This window comes from Aspergillus caelatus, assembly GCF_009193585.1.
Source record: "Aspergillus caelatus strain CBS 763.97 unplaced genomic scaffold BDV27scaffold_332, whole genome shotgun sequence".
NCBI lineage: Eukaryota > Fungi > Ascomycota > Eurotiomycetes > Eurotiales > Aspergillaceae > Aspergillus > Aspergillus caelatus.
The window spans coordinates 1-11,142 of record NW_022475595.1 but is presented as its reverse complement, the minus strand read 5'-3'; the positions used below and the strand labels follow the sequence as shown (position 1 = coordinate 11,142).

General features: G+C 48.3%; 4 protein-coding genes across 4 annotated transcripts; 1 reads left to right on the top strand and 3 right to left on the bottom strand.

The window, feature by feature from the left end:
• Positions 1–1,874: 1,874 nt before the first annotated feature.
• Positions 1,875–2,741, bottom strand: BDV27DRAFT_137694 (aegerolysin family protein). Its single transcript, XM_032069048.1, has 2 exons — positions 2,443–2,741; positions 1,875–2,392 (listed from the first exon to the last, which is right to left on the bottom strand). The coding sequence occupies exons 1-2, from the start codon at positions 2,544–2,546 to the stop codon at positions 2,074–2,076; spliced, it is 423 nt and encodes a 140-aa protein (XP_031921531.1). The 5' UTR covers positions 2,547–2,741; the 3' UTR covers positions 1,875–2,073.
• Positions 2,742–3,954: 1,213 nt separating this feature from the next.
• Positions 3,955–5,536, bottom strand: BDV27DRAFT_69181 (uncharacterized protein). The gene is made up of 4 exons (XM_032077318.1): positions 5,058–5,536; positions 4,878–4,995; positions 4,760–4,824; positions 3,955–4,683 (listed from the first exon to the last, which is right to left on the bottom strand). The coding sequence occupies exons 1-4, from the start codon at positions 5,341–5,343 to the stop codon at positions 4,253–4,255; spliced, it is 900 nt and encodes a 299-aa protein (XP_031921530.1). The 5' UTR covers positions 5,344–5,536; the 3' UTR covers positions 3,955–4,252.
• A 793-nt stretch (positions 5,537–6,329) lies between these two features.
• On the top strand, positions 6,330–8,505 carry BDV27DRAFT_69282 (cytochrome P450). The gene is made up of 2 exons (XM_032077319.1): positions 6,330–7,187; positions 7,239–8,505. The coding sequence occupies exons 1-2, from the start codon at positions 6,524–6,526 to the stop codon at positions 8,237–8,239; spliced, it is 1,665 nt and encodes a 554-aa protein (XP_031921529.1). The 5' UTR covers positions 6,330–6,523; the 3' UTR covers positions 8,240–8,505.
• On the bottom strand, positions 8,373–10,902 carry BDV27DRAFT_169402 (uncharacterized protein; the record flags this gene model as incomplete). Its single annotated transcript, XM_032075023.1, has 2 exons — positions 8,373–10,757; positions 10,829–10,902. The coding sequence occupies 2 exons, from the start codon at positions 10,900–10,902 to the stop codon at positions 8,771–8,773; spliced, it is 2,061 nt and encodes a 686-aa protein (XP_031921528.1). The 3' UTR covers positions 8,373–8,770.
• Positions 10,903–11,142: the final 240 nt, after the last annotated feature.

Here is an 11,142-nt window from a genome sequence, read left to right as displayed (position 1 = left end):
TTTTTTTTTTTCTTTCTTTTTGTCATTTGAACCTGTGGAGAATGTCTGATATCACGTGTTCAGTACCTCATGGGATCTGCACTGCGGATGAGACGAATAAGTAAGATAGGTATTGCTATCGCTTATAAGCTGTGGCCTCGGGCAGGAATTTTTTAAAATCTTTCATCAGATCTGGCTCCGCGTCAAAAAGCTCCTCGACCTGCTCATACACCTTCCGCAGAGGCAGCGACTCCCGCTGATACGCCTGTAAGATCAGAAGAAACTCGCTAAAAAGCTCCGGGCGCTCAGCAAACCGATCCTGGTGGGCAAGTCCTTAGCATGATGTGCAAGAAGAATACCATGGGCTTCAACAAGATACGTACCTTAACCTTATTCACAAAAGAAACCGCATCCATTGGCCCCAGACAACCATCATTGCCGGAGCCTTTCTGCGACGAGCGCCCAGGCTTAGAGGACGACATGCCTGTCGATGCAATTCTCTCTGATGTCACACCTTCCTTCGTCTTACGTTGATCAGTGGCGGACGTGGTCGAACGAGAGGCCTGCACAGACGAGGGAAGACTCTCTGTTTGGGATGCGTCGGCTGCTGGTCGCGAGCGTTCCAACTCAGATCGAGTCTTGACCAAATCTACTTTGTCTGACAGCAAGCCGAATTCTTCATGTGCCAGAAGTCTTGTAGTATCATCACCTTCCAGCTTTAACGTGTAAGTCAAATTCCTGCTGGACGCCCTGAATGCAAAGTCTCATCTTATTAGTCATCGTCATTTCAGTTGCCCCAAAAGGTAGCAGTAACCAAAACCAAGAGAAGGAATACCGTTCAAGCACAGTAGGATGTTCAAGTGCGACCGATATCCCGTACAGAATGTGCAGAATAAGGAGTAATTGTCTCCAAGAAAGAATCCTACGCGACACCATATCTTGCTCTGTGTAAGGAAGGCTGACACGAAGTTTTCTCGCGTTTAGCTTGCCAAGAAAATGATTGCCTCGGTCTATTGTCAACGTAGTATTGGTCAATGTTGCAATACGAGAATCGTAGTACTTTCATGTTTAGCCTTCGAGACGGCAAAAGGTCCCTTAATAGCATCACTTTATGTAGAAATCAGAGGTTCTGATAATTCTTCCCCATACTTGCACATCATGTTGCTTCAAGGTAGCACTTTTATAGTATATAGTCAACGTTCACAGTGCTCAGTTCACAGACACTAGAAACACTAGAAAAGCTCCCAGCATTCCAAATTACCCCACATATTGCAGTACATTACCGAGAGACTCCATGTACTAACTAGCTTGCGATGACCTCTAGAAATGGTGCTAATTGAGTGGATACCCCGCCTACCCAAGTGTGGGATTATGGGCGCCAAGTGCAAATCAGTCTCTAAAGAAGATCTTACCCAAATAGAGTAAGTACATTTCGACCGAGCAGATATAAGTACGTAGCTAAGAATCCTTGGCGGAATACATAGGCCCAGCTACTTATTTATGCAACCCAGTACGAAATACAGGTCAACAGTAGACATACTCAGCGGAAAGGAAAACATTAACACATTGAACAAGATATGATAGCGCCCACGAACTATAGCTCCACCGCTGAAGGAGAATATAAACCCCTTCCATAAGCATGATCCGGCACGAACGCATTGGGTGAGATTACTATCACATCTCATCGCAGACGTGAATACACTGGAGCGGGGGAGGCGGGGTTGATCAATCTTCTTGCCCATTAAAACTGAATATCAAATGCCCATTGCGGACTAGTGGAGTCACAGATTCGGGTGGGTGGAATAATAATTATACGGCAAATCATTGTTGACCAGTTCCTGCTACGATGTTTCAGTTGTACTACTATTAGCGTCTTCATTACTTGGGATTGTTGGTTGATTGATCAATTGAGCTTTGTTCCTAATATCCCTAATATAGAGGTTTCTCTGGTATGATATCAAAATATGTAACATCTCGCGAGGACATGGAGACGATAAAAAAAAAAAAAAAAAAAAAAGGGAACCCATAATAAAAAGAAAAAAGAAAAAGGACTACACCCGTAAAAAGACTACGGCATCACGTATAGGGGAGAGACTACTTGCTCTTGTCCTTAGCCCACACGTCAACGTAAACATGGCCCAGAGGTCCTGCCTCTGGGCTCCATCCCCCATGCTCGATCCTGTATTTGTCACTTTCATCCAACATTTCGACGAGGTTCTCGCGTCTCCCGTCACGATTGTCCCAATGGAGTTCGCAAATCTTGTCGTCGCCATGGAACAAGTCCAGACGACCTTCACTGCCTCTACGTCCGTGAGCACAGATTTCGCCGATGCCGTCGGAAGGGATCACGATGTCGTCGATCTCGTCTTCATGGATCGATTTTCTACGATCGTTGGGGTTGTGGAATTCGCCACTGCAGCGAGGTTAGCAATGAACATGGCCGAACGAAGCGATAAGACATACTCCTCGATGACGGTATGTCGCACGGAGATCTCGCCGTCCTTCAGGTGGTCCCGAATATGGAACTCGACCCATTTGGAATTGTACTTGTTCATGTCGGTGTCCATGGTGTTGTGGTGTGAAGGGTGATTTATATTAGACCCGAGAAAAGAAGATGATATAAGTGGGCGAAAAGCCTTGAATGGTCAATGAAGATTAATAAAGTAGGTGAGTGAACAATTGACTGATCAGGCAAGAGTGAGAGAGGAGACGACTGGGTATTTATTGATTTCCCAGAGAGACAATTGTTCAACAAGTTCACTTCTGCATTCTATGGGGTGATTGATTGATGGAAGACGTCATGCAGTGGATCATATGACGAGACGATCAGACAATGCGGTTGGCCGATTCGGTCACCCGATCCACGGAACCCTAAACATTCTTTGCGGAGAAATCCTGGGGGAACAACAACCTAGAATGCTGTTGATCCCCCTCTTTTTTCTGCATTGAGCGGGTTTTCATAGGCCCTACGGGACGAAGCTTAGGTGGAGAAGAAATCGTCGCGTCATGCATTCATTTCGGCGAGTTTCACCAAACTGTTGATCAAACTTCCCCATACTCTCCTACCCATGGTGACTTTTTATTTTCACCTATTGTAAGGATGTTATTTTCTATGTTTCTGTCTTTGGTTTTGTTGTCTTCTTTCCTTTGTGTCCTATGGTTCAACTGCTTTGGTGCACTAGTCATTTACTTTTCTTTCCTAGAAACTTTGATAGACCCCTGTTGCCAAACCAGCGTTCCAACTGGTTACTTCTAATCCTACCCCAGATATCCGAAGGAATTGACTCTGCAGGTAGCACACGCGGCAGGCTCCGGAAACGCCTCCGTGCCAATAGATCCTGGTTCTCATATCTCGGTTCCACCACACAATTCCAGGGCTGGATGTGGTTGTGGTGCCACGGCTGCACCTGGCTTGCAGTGGGCACGCAACCCCTCCCAAAACTTGACTAACAACACAGATTGATGCCGTCGTTCCTCGGATACGACGGTCAACCTGAGCAGGAATGGGCTTATCGAATAATGACTGAGTAAAAGGAATATCCTCTGCGTGGATTGGAATCCAGGCCATGCTTTACCAACCACTCTGGACAACGTCGGAAAGGCAAGATCGAACCGAGCAATGAGCGATCGTCGTTGCAACTACTTGAATTGGTCAAGGCCCATTTATTGGTCTCGTGGGCACCAACAGTAACCACTGAGAGCGGACGCCGAAAGTTTGAGCTTCTGTGGCAAGCCAACGACATGGTTGCCTTTCTGTGGGGAAATTTGCTTGGCACGGGGCAAAGGTACTGAGAGTCTTGAGAGTCTAGAGATTCCAATCCCACCCATAGATCACGCGGTTGATAACGCCACTCGGCGTGGCTTCATTCATCCAAACATTTCCTACTGTTGATCGTTGTTGGTCAATGGCAGGATCTACCTACCTATTACTAGAAGTTATTGGTTCTGGTAAGGACGCACGCGACGGTTGTTGTTGTTGTTAGGGTAACCCATCCCACCCAGTGAGCCATTTTGATACTTCTTGTATTCTTATACTCATACCTATATTTATTTTCGATTTCTTCTAACCTTGCAAATGAAATGTTTTTCTGGTTAGTTCCAACCGTATAGCAACCTGATCGCTTCCGAATATGTCGCAACAGCGTTCAAGACAGAATATTTCGGAGGCAACAAAGTGTAAAATCATGAATGTGAGTTAGGTACATATATTGAATGAAATCGTTAATGAAAATCTCCTACTGGCAAATGAGTGTCCCCTACATTCCTCTTCCAATTAATTTCTCTCTACATGCACTTCCTGTCGCACGCATATGTGATTCATGTATTGAGAATTTTCTTCTTCGATAGTCGCCACGAGTGCTTCTTCGTCATTCTGCCCGGGACTCATCACGTACGACCGACTATTCCAATCGGGTCGGTTGTCGTTGGCATCTGGCATGTCGACGGTGGTCGTTGTAGTGGTCAGAAATTCGTCCTTTCGGCCCGCCCGAGCGAAGTTCCGCATGGGCATCGCAAAAGTCGGTTTACCGCGGCTTCCACTGCCACTCCCACTTTCATCTTGTCTTTTGTAAACTTCATGTGACTCCTTGACACTGGATCCGTGGACAATATATCGGTAAAGAGGGCGGACTGTGGGAATGCCGACGCAGATAAGCGTCACAGCAAGCTCGACAGCGGACCAGATAATGAGAGCAACCGTGTCCTCTACAAATGAGGGAAATAGCCATACATTAGCGGTGTCGATCTTTTGCTAAGTGGACCAAAACGAGCATGAACGTACCTGTATAGTTAGCACTCGACAATCCGCCGAGCTCGATAGTACGAATGATTCCACAGATACCGGCGCTGCAGGATGTATGTTAGCATGCTATCTCTCGCCAGAGACGTGGAAGACTGACATGAATCCTAGGCTTAGACTGATCGCGATCGTCATCTTCTCCTTGAACCGCATGTTGAGTTCCCAAATGAATATCCACGGCAGAATGGCAAAGTAAAAGTCGACCGCTGCACACCATGCTAAGTATAAAACCAAGGATAAGTCAGCTATGTAGCTAGAGGGGTTGTCAGGAGCAGCATACCGCCCAGTAGCACTGAGAACGGGGTAACGCTGACGATTGTTCGACCAGGTACACGAGGATCATAGATTGCCTTGGTAGGAAGGCGCTGGGTCCAGAAGATAATCGCCGTCATCACAGAGACAAGTGATAGACTGCCCATCGAGATCCAAATCGATACTCGATGCCATGCTTTTACTACAATTCGCAAAAGAAATATACCCAATGAAAGCTTCGCAATGGCCATCCCCAGAACGGCGAACGTCTGACCGACCATTTCCATGTATACGGCTTGAACAGCTTCATCCATGGACAGGCTGGTAATCGGCTGTCCGAACCCGTGCTTTCCGGCGATGGTGGTGAATATTGTATATAAGAGGAGGAATACCTAGGATCGAGAGTTAAGAATCGTTACAGAATCAGCTCGGCTTTCAAATGACAGGACCTACCCAGCCCAAATTGAACACATGATCGTCCAGCCCCAGGGCCTTGACTATAAAAACCCTGGTGTACAGTCGTAAAGGGACAAGAATAAAGGATAAAACAACCATCACCCACATCACCGCGATTGCCTTGACCCCTTGGCCGGCCAGCATCTTGAACGCACTTTAGAAAGAAGGCTACTAAGCAAGATGCAGGTTGTACGGCTGATGAGAAGTCGAATCAAACTTGAAGCCAAAGGCATGGAGGACGAGTATGGACAAGACTAGATATACGCGGTCGAATCGTACAAAGTTACAAAGTACCTTTGATGCACACCCTCCCTTGTCAACTGTGAACTATCAACAACCCAGCCCGTCTTTTCCCAGTATTATTTGAACTAACCTCGAGTTAGGACACGAAGGATACTGTAAGCCCTCCTTCCCGTCCCATAGGTCCAAGCTTCTAGCTCACTGCCTTGTACTTTTATTTTGCGATGTCCTTCGTTCCCCAGAGCTTTACTTCGTTCCCCGGATACTGGTCATATGCGAGCGCATACGGGTGCCCTAAGCCTGCAAATAAAGTTCTGTCAGTGCCTGTATCCACTTTCTACCTGTCATTTCGACGTAGCGCAACGGCACTCGGTCCGTGCAAGTGGAGCTATCGAATTTCCCGAGTGTGAAAGGGACCGAGACCCATGATGTGCAGGATGCCTCACCCGAAATAGTAACCGAGCCTCCCGGGGCAAGCGGAGGAAGGCTCCGGAAGAACCAATGGATCGGTTTTCAGTCCCATAAGAAGGTACTTTGGCGCCGGGGAAGAGCAAATGAAGCAGTTAAGAAATTCTAGGGGTGGGTGCGGATGTTCTGATAGCGCACCGCGTGCATTAGTGCGTGTTCTGGACCCAACATCATAGCGTCGATGGCGGATGCATTGGCCAATTGTATACGGGATCACCTCGTGAACTTTTATCTCAGACTCTCTAAATACCGGGAATACTCTGACCCTGGTCTCTCTAATTTATTTGCTTGTTTCATTGCCAGGGACTTCATCCTCAACTAATTCCAAAAATGGACTGTTTCTTGTTTTGGGCGCTCGACTATAGCCTGGGAGGCTTTGCTGTCTCGCTATTTGGCACATTGTGGATAGCCCTGGTATTTTGGTATCTAGCGACCTATCTCATTTCTCCTTTACGCAGGATCCCTGGTCCCTTTCTCGCCGGTGAGTTGTGGAAGCCACTTGCGCCAGGGCTTGGAAGCCGTCCTGTCGCATTAGTCTCTGTTGTCGTCATTAACCTCTCGATCGTAGGATGGACCAACCTCTGGCGCATATACCATGTCACACAGGGACAGTCTCAGGTAGTTCTCCATGAGCTTCACCAGAAATATGGCCCTGTGGTGCGGATCGCCCCTAATGTCGTCGACTTGGATCTACCCGCGATGATCAAAACAATCTACAACACAAAGGGGGATTATCGAAAGACCGAATTCTACCATGGTAGTAGTGCCAAAAGCAACGGCCAAATTATTTACAACCTATTCAGCGAGTGTGACCCCGATATCCACGCACAACAAAAGCGACCTATTGCCAAGTATTACTCCTTGACCGGTGTCCTACCCCTTGAGCCCCATATTGATGAGGTGATCAACTATCTCTGTCAGAGGCTAGAAGAAGAGTTTATTGATGGATCAAATACTGGCATAACATGCAAATTGGATCAGTGGCTGTTGTTCTGTAGGCTCACCTCTTTCATACACAGGCCGTGTTGAATGCTAATTGAGATAGACACATGGGACGTGGTAGGACAAGCCACCTTTAGCGAGCCCATCGGCTATCTCAAGAATGGCTTCGACTTCGACGGCACCATCGCCATCTCTGACACCGCTATGGACTATTTCTCTCTCGTGGGACAACTCCCAGTCCTAGACCATCTCCTAGACAAGAATCCTATCTATCGAATCGGGCCCCCAGCATTCGGTAATATCACAAACATCTCGATAAAACATTTACTTGACCGAGTGCAAGGCAAGGACACCAGCTACCACGATGCAAATAAGCCCGATTTCTTAGACAGGTTCATCGACGCCAAAGACAAATACCCTGACATTGTCGATGACAGCCAGATTATCTCGTACCTCATGATCAATATGATCGCAGGTGCAGATACAACAGCCATCACGCTGAATGCGGCGATTTATTTCGCTTTGAAGAACCCTCGGGTGTGGGCGCGCCTGCAAGAGGAGATTCTTGCCTGTCAATCGAGCCTGGACGCCGCACCGTCGGCCGTACCATACCACATTGCAAGTGCACTTCCATACCTCAACGCGGTGGTCCGCGAGGCAATGCGGATGCATCCCGGAGTCGCTATGACATTGGAACGGTATGTGCCACCCGGAGGGCTCACCCTACCAAATGGCCAATACATCCCTCAGGGGTGCATTGTCGGTATGAATCCGTATGTCATTGGTCGGAATCGGTCTGTCTGGGGCGAGGATTCCGACGTGTTTCGCCCTGAGAGGTGGCTACGTGACGATTCCCAGGAAAGTGAAGAGGAGTACCAGGCACGCTTACGGTTGATGAATAATTCCGACCTTGCGTTTGGCGCTGGGAGCCGCATATGCATTGGAAGAAACTTGGGTCTCCTCGAGGTATACAAGGTGATGGCCACACTAATCTCACGTTACAATATCGAGTTGGCTCACCCACACCGCGACTGGAAGACACACAACAGCTTCTTTGTTCGACAAGAGGGCATCGATGTTAAGCTATCCCGTCGTCGCTGCTAAAAGTGTGTTGCAGTCATTGTAAATCCAAGACGTATCCTATTTCGTGTCATCTTTCAGGTGTTAGCAGTGCCGCCACCTAATTGTTTTTTTTTTTTTTTTTTCCATTACAGCCCATGGCCATCTTGAACAATCTGGTGGACCACACGCCGTTCATTGCTTTCTGTGTTTAGTTTTTACGAGCTATTATATACCTATATATGTTTATTTGCGACTCAAAACAGTCAATTAACCAAGAGACAATCTGATCAGCCTTCGAGAACATATAGTCACCCACGTACAAAGAAGGGGGGCGAATTACCATACCTTATCTTTCTGAGTACTACCTTGGATGAAAGGGAAGAAGCAAGGATTGAAACAAAAGGGAAACATAACTCATTGCCAAATATATGCACTTCACTGCTGACATCAGATATTGTGTCGTGACAAGTAGACCTATATACATTGAACCGGCTACAGCAGCCCATACCCTTATATACAATACAACCACAGCTTCGTCAATCGTATCCTCCATGGCACTGTTCGATGTACATATTACAATCGACTTGCCTTGAAAAATTCCTCGATCCCCTCAGATGCTTCCCATGCTTTCTCCACAGCTCGCCCGGTGTTTGCCGGCAACTGACGCGTCCAGCTCAGTAACCGCTCATAGACATTTCCGTCCTTGCAACCCAATGCGCTACAGAGACTGCTATCGGTAAAGTCCCAAGCATCCGTCAGAGCAGCGATGTTGGGGAGGAGGTTGGCTAGAAGCTCATTAACATGGACGCGAATCTCGCTGAGCTCATCCGGCGTGAGCAGTCCATGCTCAAGGAAAGAACCCGCGGCAAAGGACGGGCTAGGACTTGTGATTGTTGTCAGAGCAAACAAACAGAAGAGTTGTGATAATGCCTGAGAGACAGGTGCGTCCCGTGTAGCTGAGGGCGACGTTCGCTTCAGGAAGGATTCTAAAACAATATATTCCACAAAGGCCTGGCCAGCTGCTAGACTGGTCATCATGCAGGTGTTCCACGCCTCTGCTGCCGAACAGCGGTTGCACATGTCTCGATACGAAGAGTATGCAGCGGCTAGCAGTCGCTGGGACCGTTTCTTATAGATCAACAGCAGTGTGGAGCCATCGAAAAGTGTTGTTTTATCACAACCCCGAATGCTAGACGGAGATGCTTTGTCACCGAGGTATGATCGGACGCCGCCAATGTAGTTCTCCACCTCGAGATCGACGTGCTGGCCTCCACACGATGCCTTGACCTGTTTAAACAGATATACTACCAGCTGCTGCCACATCACGTAGTTCTCGCCCTCGAATGTGGCGGTGGCAGAAACCGTTCCCTCGATCTCCGGCAGGCCGGACAGCGCAACGAACCCATGGCCGCCGCACATCTTCCTTGCTTCTGTAGCCCCGGCACCGGCGATAGTAGTGGCCCAGGCTTTTAACCCCGTGCTGAGGGCATGCATGAATGGCAACCGCGCGTGGTCGTCATTTTCTTGTTCACGGACGAGCTGATCGTACCTGACATCGAAGTCCTTTGCGGAGAACAGGATAGCATACGATTGTGCGATGAGAGTCAGCAGTCGGTAGTGCTGAGATTTGAACATTACGATAGCTGCCTCTTCTTCGGCCGCATCAGAAAACATCAATCGGCCTTGTTCTCGCACAATCGAATACCGCGCTGTAATTGTCACAGCTTGAGCTAATCCGAAGGCGACACATCGCACAATATTGCGCCGCGTGTCCAGCATGGTGGAGTAAACCCTCTTGGATAATGGGAGGGAGCCCACCTTCGTCTGCGCCTGGCAATACGTGCCGTCGCGCGAGACCTGCACATGAGCCGCCAGCAGGCTGCTCCTTGGTACGCGTAAGTAATTGAACCGTGCATAGCCATTACATGTTCCGTTGTAGGCCATCTTCATGCCTAGGTCCCCGAGCTCCACCCCACATACGGGAGCGAAATCCTCCAGTGAGCGGATCTGAACTATGAACATATGCACGCCGTGATCCTTGCCATGGGTGATCAATCTCGCCGCCACGATGGCATGAGAACAGCTAAAGCCCAGTCCGCCCGGCCAGTATTTGACCGATGTCGGAGTGGGAGAATGAATCGTGAACGTATCGGTATCGACGTCGAAGGTCGCCGTTGTCTCTATTCCTCGGACAAAGGTTCCATGGCCTAATTCGGTTTGAGCATATGCACCGTTGACTCTCATCTGGTCGATCTCCTGCAGCCAGTAGCGTCGCTGTTCCGCAGTTCCCTGCAATTCAATCGTTCTGCGAAACATGAGAAAGTTCATTCCGAATGGAGACGAGTTGCATATTTGGTAACGTTCGTTCAACCACTGGAAATGACTGTGGCCATGGGTTAACATGTCATGCGTGATGACACGAGCCCGACGGACTCCTTCCAGGTAGAGTCCTTCGCGGTCGAGGCCCGAGTAGATATGTGGTAACTTCATGTTATCGAGCAGCCCCAGTGCGTACTCCACACGATGGAATGCTTCTCGTCGAGCGCTAACTGTTGCTTCACTTTGTCAAGCGGTCAGCCTTCTTCCTAGTAAGTGACTATGGGCTCTGGATAGAGGCAGGGGTTAAAGTACTTGTCGTATATGATGACCGTCAGCTTCATCGGATTGAAGGTCGACGAAGCTCTGGCCTGCTGCATCAGATCCATCTGTCTATTGAATTCGGCCATGGTTGAGTAATCATTTGATAACAACGATGAGTGACTTTGATTTAGGTATGAACGAACTGTTGAACGTGAAAAAGAGCCTTGAGTTATAGAGGGCAGTATGGGCTGGTCAAGGCCATATATGTACTTGTTCTTATGGGTTTATCCCAGTGTTATCATAAGGCTTATACCCTCCCTCCCTCCCTCCCCCTCTTCTTCCCTTTTTTTTTTTTTTTTTTTTTC